The 23,711-nt window shown below is 39.9% G+C and overlaps 1 protein-coding gene and 1 pseudogene across 1 annotated transcript; both read left to right on the top strand.

Moving 5' to 3' along the window:
- Window positions 1-1,486: 1,486 nt before the first annotated feature.
- On the top strand, window positions 1,487-22,893 carry LOC149206039 (uncharacterized). The gene is made up of 3 exons (XM_089395270.1): window positions 1,487-1,756; window positions 15,745-21,683; window positions 22,289-22,893. The coding sequence occupies exons 1-2, from the start codon at window positions 1,634-1,636 to the stop codon at window positions 16,114-16,116; spliced, it is 495 nt and encodes a 164-aa protein (XP_089251396.1). The 5' UTR covers window positions 1,487-1,633; the 3' UTR covers window positions 16,117-21,683; window positions 22,289-22,893.
- On the top strand, window positions 11,883-15,470 carry LOC149206040 (KH domain-containing protein At5g56140 pseudogene; annotated as a pseudogene).
- Window positions 22,894-23,711: the final 818 nt, after the last annotated feature.

Genomic DNA, 23,711 nt, shown 5'->3' with positions numbered 1-23,711 from the left:
CGACACAACCGGGCTCCCATCGCCATCGCAACATACACCCTCAATTCCATTGGGTCGAGTATGCATGCACAGGGAGCTTGCCTGTGCACACACAACTTCCCGACCCCCTTTGCACTCACTTCCATAACTAGCAAGCATAAACAAATAAATTCCTTCCATCGATGATTTAAATAGATAATTGCCTCCTTTGCGAGAGTTCCTATTTTTCCCTGCCGCTTGGTGGGCCCTACCGTCTTAACCTCAGCACATGCTTGAGCCATCATTCGAGCCAGTTGGGGCTTGTGCCAAATCTCCCATCTGCACTTCTCCCTCGAGTGTTTTTGAATGCACACGTCCATCAGGGATCTTTTATAACATGTTAATTCTCTTGTAATATTGGCTTTTTAAATTTATTATTTAAATTATATTTTCATATAAAAAAATTAAATTTAAAAAATTATATATTTATTATAATTTTACATAATTTTAAAGTTTTTTTTACCCAATTCAATATCACATTCCATGAAATATTTTCATATCAAAATAAATGTTATTTGTTTTATAAGTACTATTTATATAAGCCTAGATCCATCTTAACTTTAGATCTATCAAGCATTGAGAGGAATCAAATCTCTCAAGGTGCAAACCCTTCCTCAAGTTTTGCACTCAAAAAAGAGGTTTGCACTTTGAGAGAATTGATTGCTCTTGGTGCTCGATAGATCCAGAGTTAAGATGGATCTAGGCTGGTAATTTTTTGCACCGAGAGACGCTCTCCATCCCAGTATGGAAGAGATGTTGTATTGTCTTGTTATGTTATGTTACCTAAACAAAAATAATAGAATAATATTAAAAAAAAAACCTCACATTATAATAAAAATAATTTCAAGCCAAAATAATAAAAATATAAATTTTATGTTATTATTATTTTTTTAATTAAATTTTTTTAATTTTTATTGGCTAGTTAAAGTAAACTTGAACCGATCTAAGAGGGACCAAATAAGATGGATCTAAGCTGATTTTTTTCCAAGGAAAGAAATTAGCCTCCCTCTCAACCCAAGGACTAAGGGCTAGAGTAAGGTTGTTGGTACCAGACACTTTGGATCTAAGAGGGACCAAATAAAATAGATCTAGGCTCATTTTTTTTTCCAAAAAAAGAAATTAGCCTCCCTCTCAACCCAAAAACAATAGAACAACATTCTTAAACACAAAATTACAACAATAATTATCAACCCATTATAAGTTATATGCCATTAATAAAAATTTCAACATACTTGAAAAAAAAAATAACAACCATTTCATCCTACCACCCAACCTAACCCTAATTAACTACTTTAAATTATAATAACAATTGTATTTTTTTAAATGAATGAAGTATAACATATAGCTCGGAAGAAGGTTTCAAATCTTACTTTTCATTAAATATATTTGCAATTTGGGAGCATCGAAACAACGAATCCGATGCTTAAAAGTTGACGTAGTTTATATTTGAATTTCCCATTTAATCTCACATACTATTTAAAAAAGAGAAGGATATGACAGATACCCTAGGGAGGGTTTAAAGGTGGTTTTCATGGAGCAGAAAGATGTTTGGGTGAAAGCGCAGAGACACTGAATCTTGACCGATTGGAGTAGTTGAATTTGCAGACGCTGAGAGATGGCGAGCAGACTAGGAAGAAGGGTCGTACATTTCGCCAATTTGCCTCTGAAACTGGTGATGCCTTCTTCAAGAGAAAATATCAAGGAAGTCGCATTCAAGACGATTCCCTCTGCATCGAAGGTAATTAATACCCCTCTCTCTCTTCGATCCCATTTGCCATTTGGTTCGCAGTGCTTATACGGGTAACGTAATGTCCGCTCCAGATTTTTTCTGGAGGCGTCAGTTCGATTTTTCGCGGTGTCGGAACCTTGCGGGCGGCGGTTCATTTTTCATTAGTATTGTTTTAAAGTTTGTATTATGTTTTTTTTTTCCACTTTTTCTATCACGGTACTTTCCAGTCATACTACTGCATTTGCTTCTTACACAATACTCCCCGGACTGAGAAAGTTTACTTACTAGATTCGTATCCTTTCAAGCCTGTTACAGTGCAATCATTTTCCGCTCTTCGAACTAATGTTCCTTTACTTGTGCGAATCCAACGGTCGATTTGATAACCTATACCCTGTTGGGTTTAATGTTAAAACGGCATATCTTCATCTTTTCTCTGAATCTATTACGCACCAAGAAACATAAAAACCCAACCAGATGTAAACTTCTGGGTGCTTAAAAAATTACGAATTATCAGAAATGCGCGTCTCTCTCTGTCTGTATATAATGTTGAATCTGACATATCCATTTCATACAGTATTTATCCATATCGGGCTATAGAATGCACTTCGTTTCTCTGGTGCAATTTAAAGTTATTGGCAGTTATCTTAGATTTAATTGCTTTGGGGCTGCCTCCAGCAAACCTCTATATCTATAAAATTTATGTAAGTAATCATCAGAGAAATTAAAACAGAGTAATCGTTATCACCAACGAACTTCTTTAAGACATTGAAAATTAAGGAAAAGACATAAATTTCAGTCAAAATTAGTTTGGTTTATTAAGCAGAATTGCATGAACAATCTTGCTGAACGTCGTGGTAGATCTGGGCAAGCAAGAAAGGCTCACCAATTAGAAACATTTAGCTTATTGGGCAACCAAGAAAAAGCTCACTCCTTTCTTGGCAACATCTAAAACTCAAAAAAGAAGAGGGAAATATCTCAATATATTTGCTTTGTCTAATAATGTAGTTGATTTTTATTTTATATATTTTGTAATTAAATTAATAAAGAAAATGTTTGAATTGTTTATAAAATGCTCATCTCTCCCTCATAATAAGATTGTGGTATTGTTTTCCAGAACTTCTGTGTTATTCTCTTCTTTTTGAATCTTTTCAGATAGGCATGTAGATGAATTGGTATCAGAGCATAAGATCTGGGAAGCCATCCACCTTTTGGAAGATATTTGTTTTTTTGGATTTATGGCTTAACTTCTTAGTGCGCCCTCCTTGCTTCAGATCCCCACCTTGCATTGTTGCGTGGGGTCATACATTTCAATCCCTTTGGTGGATAAAGTTCATGCCACCCCATCCAGAACCCTCAACCGAGGACTCACCAGACCATGATTTAGCCATGGCTCTTCAAGAGCTAATTACGCTGCAGCAACAAAGGTGCCCTCCACTTTCAATTGCCCAAATTCTCGAGCCAAATGAATGGAGAGGTTGTTGATTCATGGCTCTACAGTTTCTACACCTATTTCAAAAAATATCCCGTGATGGAGGAGGACATGAAGCTTCAAACCGCCGGTCTACATTTGGATGGCTTGGCACAAACATGGTGGGATACTCAGCTTGAGAAGATATTCTTGGTTGTCGAGCTTGGAAAACCAATGGAGACCAGATCCACACGTATCACATCTTCTGCCAAGCCTTAAGAGAACACTTTTATCCCCCAAGATATATCTATAATCTCCTTGCCAAATGGTTGCAGCTCTGACAACGACCAAATCAATCAATGCAAGCATACATTGGTGTCTTCTGCAAATTGCGCATTCAACTCAATATCTATGATCCAAAAGAGGTATTAATTATCCAATTTAATTTTCGTCAGCTAATGGTTTTTCGTCGAGAAGTTGAGTTGTTTGATAGTACTTACTTGGACAAGGCCTTCATTCATGCTTGCTGTGGAACGTAAAGTGGCTCCTCAAACCCGATCTCCTAAAACCAGAAATGGTCCATCTCTTGTGAGTCCTTCTAATGTGGTCCCTGCCTCATCCTTATCCGAACAACTCACATGATTATGCAAACTGCCAAACACTTTAAAAAATATGCACCCTAACAAGATTCTTTTGACAGAAGTAGAGCAACCAAATTCCCCTACCTTGCTTGTGCTCTCATCCTCATCACTGCTAATGCAGCTGGCACCTCTGTTGCACCTCTATTTACCGGTGATTGTTAAATCAAACATGAGTTGGTGACTTTTTTCCTTAACAATGGGAGTCAAAACAATCTTGTGGCATAGGACTTGGTTCAACGCCTTAGCCTTCCCATTGCTACACACCCGAACCCATATAAGCTCGGTTGCGTCCAAAAGGAGGGCCATCGTCTTACTGTCTCCCAGTGTTGTGCTATCAACTTTGCTATTGGTCCTTTTCAGTTTCTACACCTATTTCAAAAAATATCCCGTGATGGAGGAGGACATGAAGCTTCAAACCGCCGGTCTACATTTGGATGGCTTGGCACAAACATGGTGGGATACTCAGCTTGAGACGATATTCTTGGTTGTCGAGCTTGGAAAACCAACGGAGACCAGATCCACACGTATCACATCTTCTGCCAAGCCTTAAGAGAACACTTTTATCCCCCAAGATATATCTATAATCTCCTTGCCAAATGGTTGCAGCTTTGACAACTACCAAATCAATCAATGCAAGCATACATTGGTGTCTTCTGCAAATTGCGCATTCAACTCAATATCTATGATCCAAAAGAGGTATTAATTATCCAATTTAATTTTCGTCAGCTAATGGTTTTTCGTCGAGAAGTTGAGTTGTTTGATAGTACTTACTTGGACAAGGCCTTCATTCATGCTTGCTGTGGAACGTAAAGTGGCTCTTCAAACCCGATCTCCTAAAACCAGAAATGGTCCATCTCTTGTGAGTCCTTCTAATGTGGTCCCTGCCTCATCCTTATCCGAACAACTCACATGATTATGCAAATTGCCAAACACTTTAAAAAATATGCACCCCAACAAGATTCTTTTGACAGAAGTAGAGCAACCAAATTCCCCTACCTCGCTTGTGCTCTCATCCTCATCACTGCTAATGCAGCTGGCACCTCTGTTGCACCTCTATTTACCGGTGATTGTTAAATCAAACATGAGTTGGTGACTTTTTTCCTTAACAATGGGAGTCAAAACAATCTTGTGGCATAGGACTTGGTTCAACGCCTTAGCCTTCCCATTGCTACACACCCGAACCCATATAAGCTCGGTTGCGTCCAAAAGGAGGGCCATCGTCTTACTGTCTCCCAGTGTTGTGCTATCAGCTTTGCTATTGGTCCTTTTCGAGATACTGTGGTATGTGATGTTTCTCCTCTCAATTGTGCTGATTTGTTACTAGGCATTCCATACCAACAAGCCCCACACGCTATTTATCATGCTAAAGATCACCAATACCACTGGCAGCACGAGGGCTGCACTTTTGTGCTCACATACTTAAATCTCCAGTCAACCCAACTGTTAATTTTTGCAACTGTGGTAAAATTCCACTTTGGACAGCTTAGATGACCAAAATGATGCTTACATTAAATTCCACTTTTCGAGAGGATCAAAATGGACCTAAAGATCACTTGATTCGGTCAAGCGGAAGTTAAGTTTTAAATTATTTTATTAATTCATTCATTATGGAATGGGTCGGCCCTAACCACTTGGGTAACTGCATTCCTAACCCCAAGTAAACCCTTAAGACAACCTATAAAAGGAAGCGACCTCAAGCTCATTTGGACACACACTCAAGTTATGTTTTTATTCTTCTTCTTTGTCTTGGCTTGCACAGGTTCATCGACGAAAGTCTTCATTGGGTCTGAGATCACAGGTGAAAGGTTTGCTTTAAGTTAGGGTATTTTGGATCTTGGTCGCTAGCATAGATCTGAAGTTTTTTTGTCCATAGTTGCTGGCACTGAGTGGGTGGGTAAGAGAGTGACTTTGGCTCTCTAGTCGTTGGGAGTCAGTTCAGAGGGAGCGACTTTGCCTTCAAAAGGTTCTAGTCTTTGGTCGCTGGCTTTAGGTAGCCCAGGGAGCGACTTTGCTTTGTCGGTCGCTCGGATAACACTGCATGAGTGCGACTTTGCCTTGATCGGTCGCTCGGACAGCCTGACAAGGGAGCGACTTTGGATATTTGCTATTCAGATCCATAATTGCAGGCACAAAGACCTCTTAGGAATGACTTTGCTGTTACAGTTGCCCGCAAACTATCTTTGTGAGTGTGACCTTGAAGTTTTCCGTCGCACACAGATAGTGTTGATGATAGCGACCTAGTTCAAATCTGGGGTTTTGGCATCTCGGCATCAGTGATATGTGGATTTGGGTTTCTCTGCTACAGATCGGTAGATCTGAGTTTCTCTACTGTTATGATAGATCTGTAGATCTGGTTTATTGTTACCTGCTGTTGATTATATGTATTGGGCTCATTGTACTCACTGCTGTAACTTTTTATGACGATCTACTAAAGAAGAAGAAGATTTGAAAGGGTTTCCCCCTTGTGGGGTTTTTCCCTGGTCTTGGACCAATCTGCTCTCTTATGGTTGTGTGCTATTGTCTTCTCTATCACTGTTCCTATTGTTCATTCTTCAGTTATGTTTATGATTGATTATACTACTAATAGTTGGATGCATTGTTAATGAAAAGGATAAATTGGGCTAAAGTAACTGATACAACATTGAACAATTACAAAATTTAACATGGTATCAGAGCTACGGTGAAAGTGAAGCCCAAGAGAAGACAAGTCTTTAAGCCCTCTTCTTCAGAAAGTAGATCGCCTGATTCAAAGTCAAGATGTCATCCTCTACCTTCAAGGAGCATGAAAAGCTAGGTGATGCATCAAACTTTGCTGCATGGAAAGTCAGATTGGAGATCATAGCCGACAACCATGATGTGCTGGAATATATTCAAGGAAGTATACGCGAGCCTTTAGAAGATGCTTCTGCTACACTCAAGAACAGGTACAAGAAAGGTGAGTCTAAAGTAAAGCAAATTATAGCTGATGGTTTACAGGATCATTTACTTGCTTATGTTGGGAATTTAAGAAAGTCCAAAGATATGTATGACAAGATAATTGGCATGTATGAAGTCAATAACCTAAAAGAGATCATTAACTTGAAATATCAACTCAAGGAAGTCAAGATGAACAAACGAGAAATTGTTCAATCTTACATTATGAGGATCTCTTGTCTTATCAATTGGAGGGAGTTGGAGAAAATATACCTGATAGGGAACTGGTAATAGTGACTCTTAGAGTTCTCCCCTCTATCTGGGAAACCTTCATTACTACCATCAACAACAACAATGTTCTTCCAACATATGATGAGATCGTGGGAAAACTTACTCAAGAAGAATCCATATTGATAGCAAGAGGAAGAATGCAAAAGCATGAAGAAGGAGAACCCGCAACATACATCTCTCGTGGCAAAGGAAGAAGAAAAGTGGAAGTTTTCCAAGGAAGCCCTTCTTTCAAAACTCAAAAAGAAAGAATGACAGATCGACATCTCATATTGAATGCTTCAATTGTCACAAGAAAGGTCATTATGCACGAGACTGTCCTAAGAAAGGAAAGAGATCACGCTACAACTACGATAACAAAGAAAGAAAAGACTCTCAAAGAAAGAACCGTGACAGAAGAGATGAGAGAAGAAGAGACTCCTCAAGTGACCGTGAAGAACATTATCCTCCTCAAAAGAAACAAAGGGCACCCAGGTATGAAAGTAACGCTGCAAATAAGTCTGAATACATTCTCATTTCTTCTCTTACTAGTTCTTCTCCACTAGATTCGTGGGATAGTTGGCTAGTCGATAGTGGGGCCACTCATCATTTCTTTGGTTATAAAGAAGTCCTCTCTAATCTGGTAGAGAGGGAGACTAAGTTAAGGATAATTCCTGGAGACAATTCTACTCATCTCGTGAAAGGTTTTGGCTCTGTCAAGTTTCAGCTAAATTCTAGGCAATCTATTCTGTTGCATGATGTCATGTATTTACCAGGATTAATGAAAAATCTAATATCTGTATCTGCATTGGAAGACAAAGGGATGAAGGTTGCCTTCATCAAAGGGAAAGTTCTATCTTGGCCTGTTGATTCATCTACGCAAGATGCCTTTATGCAACGATCGAGATTTGAAGGTCTGTATAGGGTCACAGGAAGACCTCTCCTTGCATTGGCTCATAATACAAATTACTTGAGTGAATTATGGCACCACAGACTGGCTCATCTTCACTATGATGCTCTTCCGAAATTGAAGAAATTTGTCTCTGGTATTCCTGATGTTCAGACCCAACATGATGGAGTCTGCCCAGGTTGTGGAAGTGGAAAGAAAACAAGGGAACCATTTCCCTCTAGTAAGAACAAAACTTATGACATTCTTCTTCTCATTCATTATGATATATGTGGTCTGATTCTTGTACATTATTTTGGTGGTCGTCTCTACTACATTACCTTTATTGATGACTTCTCTCAAGAAAGACATGGATATATTATCTTAAGCACAAGGATGAAGCCTCCGAAACTTTCAAGGAATTCAAAGCATTGATTGAAAATCAATCAGGTAAGAGAGTCAAAGTCTTCAGGTCCGACAATGAAGGAGAATACATGTCAAAAGAATTCATAGCATTCTGCAAGAAAGACAATAAAAAAGGAAATGATTGTGCCATATACTCCTGAATAGAATGGTCTCGCTGAAAGAAAAAACAGATCTATATTAGAAGCTGCCCGTGCTATGCTCCATGATCAAAAGATGCCAAAACTCCTTTGGGCCAAAGCTACATCTACTGCGGTATATGTTCAGAACAGGGTGCCTCATCAAGCGTTGGAAAACAAGACTCCCGAAGAAATATTTACAGGGATCAATCCTGATATCAGCCATTTTCGTGTATTTGGATGCCCAATATATTTTCATGTGTCGAAAGACAAAAGGAACAAACTGGAAGCTATTGGCAGAAACGGTACGTTTGTGGGTTATTGTGATAATTCTAAAGCTTATAGAATTTATATTCCTGGTCATAGAAAGGTTGAAATTAGTAGGGATGTAACATTTGATGAAGATGCAGCTCTTGGAAAAGCAAGAGATCTTCCTCCTCCTCCTACCAAGGAAGAGAATGATGACTTGGATATTGTGGATGGTTCGGTTGCACCTGAACTTGATATGGTTGACGATCCCATAAAGCCTATGGATTTGTTAAATCCTCCTTCAAGTGATCCTCCCTCTAAGAAGAGATCGACACTCTACAGGAATGTCCCCATTCGCAGATCATTCAAAGAAAGGAAACAACCTTGCAAGTATCAGGGATATGTTGCTGCAATGAGTACTATGATTCATGCCAAACCGTCCTCATTCAAAGAAGCAGTAAAAGAACAAGTTTGGAAGGATGATATGGCTGAAGAATATGAATCAATTATGAAAAATGATGTTTGGGATATTGTACCTAGACCGAAAGGGAAGTCTGTTGTGACTTCAAAATGGTTGTTTAAAATCAAGCATGGAAGTGATGGCAACATCAAGAAATATAAAGCAAGGTTCGTGGCTTGTGGTTTCTCTCAGAAAGAGGGAGAAGATTATGATGACATATTTGCTTCAGTAGCTCGATATACAACCATCCGCTCTATAGTTGCCCTTACTGCACGTCAGTGATGGACTCTTCATGAGATGGATGTAAAGACTGCCTTCCTCCATGGCATGTTACAGGAAGAGGTATATGTTGAACAATCACAAGGATTTGAAGTGGAAGATCGGAAAACACATATGTGCAGGTTGAAGAAGGCATTATACAGTTTGAAGCAAGCTCCCCGAGCTTGGTATGCGCGTATTGACAACTACTTAATAAAGCTGGGATTCACAAGAAGTAATGCTGATCCCAACCTCTACTTCAAGGTAATATCCAAGGTATGCCATTGATTTTGGTTTTGTATGTTAACGATCTATTTTTGATAGATAGTGAGCCTATGATGATCGAATGTAAGAGGAGGCTAGCCTCTGAGTTTGAAATGAAAGACCTTGGTCTTATGCACTACTCTTTGGGCCTTGAAGTGTGGCAAAAGTTTGGTGAAAATTTTCTCGCAAGGGAAATACATTGTAAAGTTACTGGAAACATTTGGAATGACTGAATGTAAATCTATGGTCACTCCTATGGAAATAAATTTCAAGAAATTTTGTGGAGATGCTGTAGGATTAGACTTAGAAAATCCATCTCAGTATAGACAACTGATTGGGGCTCTGATGTTCCTTGTGAATACCTGTCTAGATATATGCTATGCAGTAAACACTTTGAGTCAGTTTATGATCGAGCCCCACCACTCACATTCGATAACTGCCAGACACATATTGAGATACTTGCATGGGTCAATTACACTTGGCATGAGATATTATGTAGGAAATGTTCAGCTTCATGGATATACTGATCCTGATTGGGCCAGAAATACTTTCGACAGGAAAAGTACATCTGGATGTTGTTTTAGCCTTGGATCTGCCATGATATCTTGGATGAGTAGGAAACAAAAGTCTGTAGCATTGAGCACAACCGAAGCAGAATATATTGCCGCTAGCATGGCTAGTTGGGGAGCTGTTTGAGCAGGTCCTAGATACCATAGTAATATACTGTGACAACAAGAGTGGGATCCGTTTGGTAGAAAATCCTGTGTTCCATGACAAGTCCAAGCATATTGAAATTCGATATCACTTCATTCGAGATATGGTGCAGGGAGTAGCTGTCAAGCTCCAACACATATCAACAGATGATCAGATTGTAGATATTCTCACCAAGGCATATCGAAGAGAAAGTTCTCATTCTTCAGAGAACAACTTGGACTTGGACTGATGGATGTAGCCCCTTGGATAAGGGGCAGCGCTAATCGAGGACACTGAGCATGCTCTTCCCACCCTACTTGAGCTCCTAGGGTGAGGAATTGAGATAAAGGGCTCCTGGGGTTGAGGGAACTCTGGACAATAGGGTCGTAACCTATCTGTTACCCAAGGTTGAAGAATGTTGCTCCCCTATCTTTATAGGGTCAGAGAATGATGTACCCCTCTTGGTCTTCGCAAAGTATACCCCAGTTGGCATCATACCATCAAGCAGGGCAACTTGATGGGAATACTGCTCCTCGTTTTGGCCAACCAGTTGAGAGTGTACCTGGGGTGTACAACCCAAGTTGATTATGATGCAAGTGTTCTACCATTGATGGGAAGATCAGTAGGCAATAGGATGGGTTGAGATAACCTGATATGATTCCGGGTTGAGAGTAAGCTCCCTAATGAGATTTCAAGGTTGAAGGTATATTCCCTTGTGAGGAGAGTTATCCTATTGCTCGATATGGGTGGAAGCTATTGCTCCCCAACATGGTTCCGGGTTGCAGAACGATAGCAGAGATTCCAGACAACAACCTGATGGATAGAGGGTGGTAGACTAAGCTCCCCTCCGATAACAAATTCTTCTTCTTTTAGATCAGAGAAAGTTTCAACAATTAGAGTTGAGTAGAGACAGTCAAGCATTACAACAACTTGAGAAGATGAGGGCAAGTGAAATTCTCCTCAGTTGAGAGGGAGTGTTCATTTTTGCAACTGCGGTAAAATTCCATTTTGGATAGCTCAGATGACCAAGATGATGCTTGCATTAAATTCCTCTTTTTGAGAGGATCAAAATGGACCTAAAGATCACTTGATTTGGTCAAGCGGAAGTTAAGTTTTAAATTATTTTATTAATTCATTCATTATGGAATGGGTCGGCCCTAACCACTTGGGTAACTGCTTGGGTCATTCTTAACCCCAAGTAAACCCTCAAGACAACCTATAAAAGGAAGCAACCTCAAGCTCATTTGGACACACACTCAAGTTATGTTTTTATTCTTCTACTTTGTCTTGGCTCGCACATGTTCATTGGGTCCGAGATCACAGGCGAAAGGTTCACTTTGAGTTAGGGTATTTTGGATCTCGGTCGCTGGCACAGATCTGAAGTTTTTCGTCCATAGTCGCTAGCACAGAGTGGGTAAGAGAGTGACTTTGGCTCTCTGGTCGCTGGGAGGCAGTTCAGAGGGAGCGACTTTGCCTTTAGAAGGTTCTGGTCTTTGGTCGCTGGCTTCAGGTAGCCCAGGGAGCGACTTTGCTTTGTCGGTCGCTCAGATAACATTGCATGAGTGCGAATTTGCCTTGATCGGTCGCTCGGACAGCCCGACAAGGGAGTGACTTTGGATATTTGTTGTTCAGATCCATAGTCGCAGGCACATAGACCTCCTGGGAGCGACTTTGCTGTTACAGTTGCCAGCATACTGTCTTCGTGAGTGCGACCCCGAAATTTTCCGTCGCACATAGACAATGTTGATGATAGCGACCCAATTTAGATCTGGGGTTGTGGCATCTCGGCATCAGTGATCTGTGGATCTGGGTTTTTCTACTGTAGATCAGTGGATTTGAGTTTCTCTGCTGTTATGACAGATCTGTAGATCTGGTTCATTGTTACCTGCTGCTGATTATTTGTATTGGGCTCATTGTACTCACTGCTGTAACTTTTTATGACGATGTACTAAAGAAGAAGAAGATTTGAAAGGGCTTCCCCCTTGTGGGGTTTTTCCCTGGTCTTGGACCAATTTGCTGCCTCTTATGGTTGTGTGATGTTGTCTTCTCTATTAATGTTCCTATTGTTCATTCTTTAGTTACGTTTATGATTGATTATATTGTTAATAGTTGGATGCATTGTTAATGAAAAGGATAAATTGGGCTAAAGTAACTGATACAACATTGAACAATTAAAAAATTTAACAACCTCCTACTGGCAAAGCTTCCATTATGAAAGTCAATTTACACCAATGCATTTCTTTGTGTTTGGTTTGCCTCGTCAATCGAGACAACCTCACCAACCCTATACCTCCTGCCATGCCTCCACTACAATTTGCAGATGGCTTCAACCAACCCACGGGGCTACCCCAACACGCTCTATTGAAAAAAATCAATATTATTCTAGGTGTTGTTCTTAACAGGGAGGCTACCCTATAACTTACTTAAATCTCTCTTCCCCCCCCTTTGGCTCGCCATGATTTCTAGCTTTTCTGGAACTCAGAGGCTTTAGCAACCCATATTTAGCAGCTCGGGTTTTGCAGGATTTATCAACTCTAAGGCCCAATCTAAAGACGTTTCGACGAAAGAAATGTTGGCCAGATATATGAACTTCTTGCCATCAGGGACACATTCATTGCAACTTCTTGGCAGGTGTTCTGCAAGCATTGCCATATCCAGGCATGACAAGTATCTTACTGAGCTTCTTACTGAACGAAAAAAAATTGGTCCTTTTATACAAGTTTTGCCACAATGCCGTCGACTGCTAACCCAAGAAGTATTGTGGGTAACCACATTGTTGGGAAATTCATCTTTTTTAGACCATGATGGGTTTGAGCGTGGTAGCCCGTTGACTCACGGAGGATTAATTCCAACTAGAGAAGTGGACATGATTGGATGGGCTGCTTACCAATCGGAAAGGTTGAGCATGTTATAGGCGTCCCCTCATGGTTGGCCTGGAGCACCAGGCTGAGGTTCTAGTGGAATTATTGTTTAAAAAAAATCAGAGTTGAAGTTCCGGTTAACAAATATCCTAACTTTAATTTTGTTAGACATCTCCTTCATCCTAGCCACAACTCACTACAACGAGTTGAAGTTGCTAAATGTCGAGTTCTACTCAGAGGATAGGGTTCAATTAAAGACCCTTCAAGGGTAATTTCAATATCCCCGGAGGCCATAATGAAGGACAAGCCAGGTTATGAGCATATCCATGAGCCTCGGCACATCTTTGTCGAGGTTGAATTGCCTGCAAGTATCATAGATGCTGTCTTACTACAGGCACAAGAGATATTAGAAGAATTGCTGAAACCTGTAAACGAGTCACAAGGTTTTTTCAAGAAGCAACAATTAAGAGAGATGGACATTTTGAATGGTATAGCATGAGAAGATGGTTGGTCCATAGTTGGTTCAATATCTCCAGTCAACAGCAGTGAGTTGGGAATGAAAAGGACTACACACCAACAGCCATACTTATCATATCTTGTAGGTCAGAAGGGACACACACCAGTGTAGGCCAAAAGGATGACAACAGAAACATTGAAGTGCACTTTCCCTCATTTGGTGAGGAAGCAGGGACGCTTCCCACTCTAAACAAGGAGGAATTGGGCAACCAAGAAAGACTCACCAATCAGAAACATCTAACTGATTGGGCAACCAAGAAAAAGAGCACTCCTTTCTTGGCAACATCTGAAACTCAAAAGAACATCTAAAAACTTGTAAAGAGGAAAACATCTCAATAAATTTGCTTTATCTAATAATGTAGGTGATTTTTATTTCATGTATTTCCTTATTAAATTAATAACGAGAATCTTTGCATTGTTTATAAAATGCTCATCTCTCCTCATAATAAGATTGTGGTATCGTTCCTGGTGGGTTTTTGATTGCAGCTGTCCTGGTGGCATTTAATGCTCTCAGGCCTCAGCACCATAAATGGCGCTCGCAAGCCTTAACTCCTCCCCTCCGGCACGCACTCCCATCGATCCCTATGCATTTCTACACTATGTCTTGCATCCTTGGTTTGATCTCCAAGTGCAGAGTTCTTGTGCCTCATTCAATTCGCATCCCTCTCCCATGGCGATGGTGAATTTTCTGGATTTTTGACTCCCATCTGCACAACCTTGTATTCATATGCCTCTGCCTCTTTCTGGATAACCATTGCTACTCCCTCTGTATCCCTGCTCCTTCTATCATTCTCTGGCGGGCCATCATTGTTTGAGGACGCGGACGAGTAAGGCAGGGCAGCAGCAGTCGCGGCGTCGGAAAGCCTCCTCGTGCTGCTGGATGTGATGAAGATTCCACTCTTTTCGATGCAGATATTTCACTGAGCATCTATCGCAGGGTTGCCTCACTCAAGGCTGATGAATGTCGGTGCTTGGGTAATGGCGATTGAGCACTCACAAACCTTCTTGCCAGGCACCTAAGGAATCAGTAAAGAGCCAAAGATGCCTCCTCACAGAAAGTCGCCGAGCCAAATGCTCAGACAAGTCGCCTCTGCCAGTCTCTGCGCCAACTTAATCGCTTCTTTGACATCTCTTTCCCTCCAGTTCTGCTCTCCCCCTCGTCTTCTAGCTCTGATGGAGGCAATGCCTCCCCTACCACCTCGCCTGCTTCTCTCTCCCCCTCTGCTTGGATGGAAGAAGCCTTGCATCATAGCCAACCAAGTAGGGATCCTCAGGCAGCCAGGCTCCACCAGGTCAGCAGCATCATGGTCACGCTCCAGCCCACCAGGTTTACAGGCTCCAGTTACAGATGTATCATTGTCGAGGAATCTTTGGAAGACGTTGCAGCGCAGGGCCAGTCCAGCAAGGCTCCGGACGACACAGTGACCCCCAAAGGCAAGCATTCTGTCTAACTTGTCCTTCCTATCAGCTCCAATGCACAAGATTCAGGCGACTCATCTGAGGCATTTTTGTTTCTTGACTTGTAGTTGCACCAGGCACCTACTCTGGCTCAGTCCTACTTTGTCTTTCTGGGCAATTGTAATGTCTGTAATTCAGTCTTTCTGGACACATGCTTCAGCTCAGAGGTCTCCTGGTCCTAGTTTGTTTTTCTGGACAATTGTAACGTTTATAATTCAGTCTTTCTGGACACAGGATTCTGCTCAGAGGTCTCCTGGTTCTCATATGTTTGGTAGTAAGACCTATCTGTGCACCACCAGAACTGCTATGTAAATTCTGTATATAATTTTTTCCATAACTTCTGTGTTATTCTCTTCTTTTTGAATCTTTTCAGATTCAGAAAAAGTTGACCTAATTTATCAAGCAGCTGAAAGTGGCTTTTAGTTTGTCAATTTCTGCTTGACATCGATTACTAGCCAGCTTAATTTTATTGGATAACAGTTCCACATGATATAAACTTTAAATACCTTGATTTAATGTATCTGTAGATATTGTTGTCGGGAAGTTCAAGCTTATTGTGCTTCCTATTTTTTTCCCTACAGATTGAGATTAAGAGGGTGCTGGAGTCTCTATATGGGCTAGAGGTCGAGAAGGTACAGACACTTAACATGCAAGGCAAAAAGAAACGCAGAGGTGGGATTGTTTTTGCTAAACCTGATTACAAGAAAGCATATGTAACCCTCAAACATCCAGTCACCTTGCCACCAAACCTTTTTCCTATTAATGTATTCAATGAGGAAAAAGAGGCCAAGCAGCAGGAGGAGGCAGGCACCATGGACAAGCAAGGGAAAGTGACCCATTGGCTCGAGGATAGCAAAGAAAAAGTTAAACGTGATCAGTGGCAATCAGAAAAGCAGAAGGTTGAGGCTAGCAAGAAGCTTGCTCCTTGGCACAGTAAGCTCTCTTGGAGGTAGAGGTCATGGTTCATGGATAACTTTTCTGGAGTTGAATTTCAATTCATCGTGCTAAGTAAATTGTTTTATCTCCACCAAGCTGTTCATGTTGCTTTATCTGTGTGTGCACAACTGGCGATACAAAAAACTCTCTCAGACATGAGTAACAATTTGATTGTAACTTGTAATAAGTTGGTGTATATCTTAAAATCCATGAACTCTGAATGAGAGATATTCTTAAGTTTTTCTGCATTTGCATGGGACCATGTAACAGTATTAAGTGCCATTCCAATTTCGGCCGCCATTTCTTGCTGAAGTTACGATGGTATAGAATTCTAAGATGTTAATGATTGTAGGCATCTGTTGCTTGTGGGAAATATTGAATTGCGTATGACATTGGGTATTTTTTTCTTTTTTAATGCGGCTTCAGTTTTTGCTATTCACTGCCAATGTTGCTGGTGTGGTATTCTATTTGAACAGCTTATAGTTTGGCATTTGACTTGTGATGTCATAGAAGTATGCTAGCATATCATTGCACCTCACTGTGGTTATTGATGGATAGAAACATGCATGTGTTTCGATTTGCAAACATAGGTCGTAGGTGTCATAATGCTTAAATTCTTGCAGATGGTGGAGCTAAATTTTATTGAACTAATGTATTTTTCAGAATCAAACTTGTGGTAACGGCTTCTTTTTTAGTTATTTCAGTTAGAAGATACGTCTAATTATATATATTAAAGTTGTTCATGCAGCAATTATTGTCCACTATTTAGAAAATGAAAAGACAACTGCCTAAATAATTTACTGGAAGAGTATATTGTAAGGAGTGAAGAATCCTTAGGAGAGGTGATGTTTTTCTAAATTAATGTCTATCAAATGGTTGAACCAAACCATGGAAAGGTTGATTCTAGAGTTCATATTTGAATTTTGAGTAATCCTGGAAACTTTTTGAGTCGCCTTACAATTTTTACCTGGATATTGACATTATCCTTGTTGTAGGAAGACATTGTTGTCACTTTCTGTTTGTATGAAAACAGAAAATAAGTTGTGAAAAGCTACAATTCAATAAATGCAATACCCCAAATTTTTCCATATGTAATTTATCTTTAAGTGGTAATGAATATGATTTGTATATATGTCTTACTATGAAGAGCCCTTGCCAAAGTAAGATCTTTACAATCCCCAACCAATATCATGGCTTGCAAAACTTCTTTTCTCCAACATTGTTTAATGAATGTTGGATCCCTCAATTGGGTCCCCTGATGATGGGTGGAGTGCCCACTTGAAATGTTGGGAATGTTTCTAAACATGAACATAGTGCATATCTAGAAGTTTCACTACAATTATGACTTACTGTGTAAATCTACATATTCAAATTGTCTAATGAAATTGCATTACTATCCAATGCCATGAATTTTGTTGTCCATATATTTCTTAAAGTGCATCCAATGAAGAAAACTTATAATAATATAATAATAATAGGTTAACAGAAAGGGTCTCGTGGAGTGCCCACTTGAAATGTTGGGAATGTTTCTAAACATGAACATAGTGCATATCTAGAAGTTTCACTACAATTATGACTTACTGTGTAAATCTACATATTCAAATTGTCTAATGAAATTGCATTACTATCCAATGCCATGAATTTTGTTGTCCATATATTTCTTAAAGTGCATCCAATGAAGAAAACTTATAATAATATAATAATAATAGGTTAACAGAAAGGGTCACGTGGAGTGCCCACTTGAAATGTTGGGAATGTTTCTAAACATGAACATAGTGCATATCTAGAAGTTTCACTACAATTATGACTTACTGTGTAAATCTACATATTCAAATTGTCTAATGAAATTGCATTACTATCCAATGCCATGAATTTTGTTGTCCATATATTTCTTAAAGTGCATCCAATGAAGAAAACTTATAATAATATAATAATAATAGGTTAACAGAAAGTTGCTCTATCGACCCTTAGTGAGATTTGTATTAAACACTATAAAGAAGCTTGTTAACTTCATTTCCACCATAGTCAATTACATTGATGCTCTGTTCTTCTCGAGAGAAGACTCATTCTCATTACTAATTTTCTTATCGTTGTTTAGGTCTATGATCAGGACATAGGTCCAAACTTATTTATGTTAGATTACATATATAAGGCCAAGTTAGATGATTGGCACGAGCTTACTAGAGTGGCCTACAGATTATAATCACAGGTTTCCCTTAAACTTGTACAAAACTTTCAAGTCACAATTTCATGTTTTTGACTTGAAATCACATGCTAACTACTGGATGGTGACCCTCCAAGAATGTGATCAAACTATGTTATGACGTTATAAGTTCTTTCTAGGTAACAATCACAATTAGGTCATCATTTTATGTAGCCAACATTAAAAGTAGCATTTTGTAAATTCCTCTATCAATTGCATTTATGCAAAAGTGGCAGCCCTTGTGATCTTGCAATTTGTAAGCTGCCTATCATAGTTAACAAGTAGTTGTACTTGTAACAGCATGGGGGGCAATAATGAGAAACTGATAACCTAGAAAGTCACTGCAATATATGTTAATGTTATCAAAATCAGACTAGTGATCGCACTGGTAGACCTCCTGAATCAAGAATTGGTCGGAATTGGCCCAAAAAACCGATTGACCAAAAATATATAAAATATTCAAATATATATATATACATGTGAACCCAAATCATTTATACATAAATATGCAAAAGTTCTCATTTAAATAACAAGCTTGCATATAACTGAAGTAAAACTTAGCGCAATACAACGTTGAACCAAAATACATCAAGAAACAGGCTCTAAATGGCCTTTAATGTCCAAAAATAGGCATGATACTAAAATACTACAGCTACAAGTGCTAATGGCTATCATCAGAATCATCCTCATTCTCTTGATCCTCATCTGTAGAATGGGTAGCCTTTAAGTCTATAGTGGGATTTCGGCTTGATTACCTTGGCCTTGAAAGTGGTGCTTGTGATATCTCTCCTTGTGGAGCTTGTGGAGGTGGGTCCAAGTCGAACCAATAAAGGTCTTCAATGTTAAATGCTGGTGTTCATCTCTCCACAACCCATTTTGATGTTGGATCAAAGTCACCCAAAATTATGTTGCTTGATTCGGAGGTTTTGTTTAGCAATTGGTTACACCTCAACCTAAGGTTGTACTGAATAGAAACCATGTCATCCAATCATTTATGCACCAAATGGTTCCCCTTCTTGGTGTGTATATGTTAAAAAACACTCCAATTCCGCTCACATCTTGAAGCATTGCATGTCTGATTCAATATCTAGATTGCAAATTTTTGCAATTCAAGGCATTGGCTACCAAATTGTTGCCACCAATAGGTTGCAAAAAGTGTTGAAAGCAAAGAAGTATTAACAAATGGCTTTGAAACTTGGACTCAACAATTGTAGTGAGTAATATAATTTGGAAATTTTGACATTTCTTACGTGGTGGATACTTTGCTTTACTTCTTATAGCCATAAACATGCCAAACGTATCGATACTCATTGAAATTCAAGAGCCGATATGTATATATTCTTAAATCTTGGGATCTGGGAGATTGAGACCATGTGATCAACATCTATACAATCCCTTTTTTACCTCCCCATCAGCTTCAAAATTTGTAATGTAATGGTATTTTCAAAGTTAAAAAACAAAAAAATATTCATCAGTTAATTTTGAATGTTTGGCAAAGTTTTTTTTAATGAATGCCAAAACTTATAAATTTTGAAAATCATAATTACATACCTTGGATTTAAGTAGTAGTCAGTTGCATGTAAAGGTCTATGGAGTTGTTTGTTCCATCTTCAATCAATGACTCTCCATAGAGGATTGTACTTTTGCCTTCAATCTCCATAAGATAACTTTATTTGCTCTCTGGCCTAATCCATGGCCTCGTAAACAATATCAATATCCCCGGAGGCCATAATGAAGGACAAGCCAGGTTATGAGCATATCCATGAGCCTCTGCACATCTTTGTCGAGGTTGAATTGCCTGCAAGTATCATAGATGCTGTCTTACTACAGGCACGAGAGATATTAGAAGAATTGCTGAAACCTGTAAACGAGTCACAAGGTTTTTTCAAGAAGCAACAATTAAGAGAGATGGACATTTTGAATGGTACAGCATGAGAAGATGGTTGGTCCATAGTTGGTTCAATATCTCCAGTCAACAACAGTGAGTTGGGAATGAAAAGGACTACACACCAACAGCCATACTTATCATATCTTGTAGGTCAGAAGGGACACACACCAGTGTAGGCCAAAAGGATGACAACAGAAACATTGAAGTGCACTTTCCCTCATTTGGTGAGGAAGCAGGGACGCTTCCCACTCTAAACAAGGAGGAATTGGGCAACCAAGAAAGACTCACCAATCAGAAACATCTAACTGATTGGGCAACCAAGAAAAAGAGCACTCCTTTCTTGGCAACATCTGAAACTCAAAAGAACATCTAAAAACTTGTAAAGAGGAAAACATCTCAATAAATTTGCTTTATCTAATAATGTAGTTGATTTTTATTTCATGTATTTCCTTATTAAATTAATAACGAGAATCTTTGCATTGTTTATAAAATGCTCATCTCTCCTCATAATAAGATTGTGGTATCGTTCCTGGTGGGTTTTTGATTGCAGCTGTCCTGGTGGCATTTAATGCTCTCAGGCCTCAGCACCATAAATGGCGCTCGCAAGCCTTAACTCCTCCCCTCCGGCACGCACTCCCATCGATCCCTATGCATTTCTACACCTTGCATCCTTGGTTTGATCTCCAAGTGCAGAGTTCTTGTGCCTCATTCAATTCGCATCCCTCTCCCATGGCGATGGTGAATTTTCTGGATTTTTGACTCCCATCTGCACAACCTTGTATTCATATGCCTCTGCCTCTTTCTGGATAACCATTGCTACTCCCTCTGTATCCCTGCTCCTTCTATCATTCTCTGGCGGGCCATCATTGTTTGAGGACGCGGACGAGTAAGGCAGGGCAGCAGCAGTCGCGGCGTCTGAAAGCCTCCTCGTGCTGCTGGATATGATGAAGATTCCACTCTTTTCGATGCAGATATTTCACTGAGCATCTATCGCAGGGTCGCCTCACTCAAGGCTGATGAATGTCGGTGCTTGGGTAATGGCGATTGAGCACTCACAAACCTTCTTGCCAGGCACCTAAGGAATCAGTAAAGAGCCAAAGATGCCTCCTCACAGAAAGTCGCCGAGCCAAATGCTCAGACAAGTCGCCTCTGCCAGTCTCTGCGCCAACTTAATCGCTTCTTCGACATCTCTTTCCCTCCAGTTCTGCTCTCCCCCTCGTCTTCTAGCTCTGATGGAGGCAATGCCTCCCCTACCACCTCGCCTGCTTCTCTCTCCCCCTCTGCTTGGATGGAAGAAGCCTTGCATCATAGCCAACCAAGTAGGGATCCTCAGGCAGCCAGGCTCCACCAGGTCAGCAGCATCATGGTCACGCTCCAGCCCACCAGGTTTACAGGCTCCAGTTACAGATGTATCATTGTTGAGGAATCTTTGGAAGACGTTGCAGCGCAGGGCCAGTCCAGCAAGGCTCCGGACGACACAGTGACCCCCAAAGGCAAGCATTCTGTCTAACTTGTCCTTCCTATCAGCTCCAATGCACAAGATTCAGGCGACTCATCTGAGGCATTTTTGTTTCTTGACTTGTAGTTGCACCAGGCACCTACTCTGGCTCAGTCCTACTTTGTCTTTCTGGGCAATTGTAATGTCTGTAATTCAGTCTTTCTGGACACATGCTTCAGCTCAGAGGTCTCCTGGTCCTAGTTTGTTTTTCTGGACAATTGTAACGTTTATAATTCAGTCTTTCTGGACACAGGATTCTGCTCAGAGGTCTCCTGGTTCTCATATGTTTGGTAGTAAGACCTATCTGTGCACCACCAGAACTGCTATGTAAATTCTGTATATAATTTTTTCCATAACTTCTGTGTTATTCTCTTCTTTTTGAATCTTTTCAGATTCAGAAAAAGTTGACCTAATTTATCAAGCAGCTGAAAGTGGCTTTTAGTTTGTCAATTTCTGCTTGACATCGATTACTAGCCAGCTTAATTTTATTGGATAACAGTTCCACATGATATAAACTTTAAATACCTTGATTTAATGTATCTGTAGATATTGTTGTCGGGAAGTTCAAGCTTATTGTGCTTCCTATTTTTTTCCCTACAGATTGAGATTAAGAGGGTGCTGGAGTCTCTATATGGGCTAGAGGTCGAGAAGGTACAGACACTTAACATGCAAGGCAAAAAGAAACGCAGAGGTGGGATTGTTTTTGCTAAACCTGATTACAAGAAAGCATATGTAACCCTCAAACATCCAGTCACCTTGCCACCAAACCTTTTTCCTATTAATCTATTCAATGAAGAAAAAGAGGCCAAGCAGCAGGAGGAGGCAGGCACCATGGACAAGCAAGGGAAAGTGACCCATTGGCTCGAGGATAGCAAAGAAAAAGTTAAACGTGATCAGTGGCAATCAGAAAAGCAGAAGGTTGAGGCTAGCAAGAAGCTTGCTCCTTGGCACAGTAAGCTCTCTTGGAGGTAGAGGTCATGGTTCATGGATAACTTTTCTGGAGTTGAATTTCAATTCATCGTGCTAAGTAAATTGTTTTATCTCCACCAAGCTGTTCATGTTGCTTTATCTGTGTGTGCACAACTGGCGATACAAAAAACTCTCTCAGACATGAGTAACAATTTGATTGTAACTTGTAATAAGTTGGTGTATATCTTAAAATCCATGAACTCTGAATGAGAGATATTCTTAAGTTTTTCTGCATTTGCATGGGACCATGTAACAGTATTAAGTGCCATTCCAATTTCGGCCGCCATTTCTTGCTGAAGTTACGATGGTATAGAATTCTAAGATGTTAATGATTGTAGGCATCTGTTGCTTGTGGGAAATATAGAATTGCGTATGACATTGGGTATTTTTTTCTTTTTTAATGCGGCTTCAGTTTTTGCTATTCACTGCCAATGTTGCTGGTGTGGTATTCTATTTGAACAGCTTATAGTTTGGCATTTGACTTGTGATGTCATAGAAGTATGCTAGCATATCATTGCACCTCACTGTGGTTATTGATGGATAGAAACATGCATGTGTTTCGATTTGCAAACATAGGTCGTAGGTGTCATAATGCTTAAATTCTTGCAGATGGTGGAGCTAAATTTTATTGAACTAATGTATTTTTCAGAATCAAACTTGTGGTAACGGCTTCTTTTTTAGTTATTTCAGTTAGAAGATACGTCTAATTATATATATTAAAGTTGTTCATGCAGCACTTATTGTCCACTATTTAGAAAATGAAAAGACAACTGCCTAAATAATTTACAGGCCTTTGAAAGGTCAACCTTGATTGCCATAGCAGGCATCCTTTTGGTTTTGATAGAGTGGAAGACTTTGTGGGCAACACCAATAGCTTCATGAATTTGCATGCTAGCCAAAAACCCAAACTATCGGCTGCGAGATTGTCTTAAATGGAACAATGTTTATCCTTTTCGCAATAATCATTGATATAATTTTGTAAATGCAATTGCTCAAAGAAATAGGTTTGTACTCCTCAAAACTGGGGGTTATCTAGTTTAGGGATGAGAGCAAT

This window comes from Pinus tabuliformis, chromosome 1_2 (assembly GCF_031772625.1).
Source record: "Pinus tabuliformis cultivar Carrire ecotype Pingquan chromosome 1_2, CPIR1, whole genome shotgun sequence".
Taxonomy (NCBI): domain Eukaryota; kingdom Viridiplantae; phylum Streptophyta; class Pinopsida; order Pinales; family Pinaceae; genus Pinus; species Pinus tabuliformis.
The sequence above is the reverse complement of the archived record's forward strand: the minus strand, read 5'-3'. Positions and strand labels throughout refer to the sequence as shown.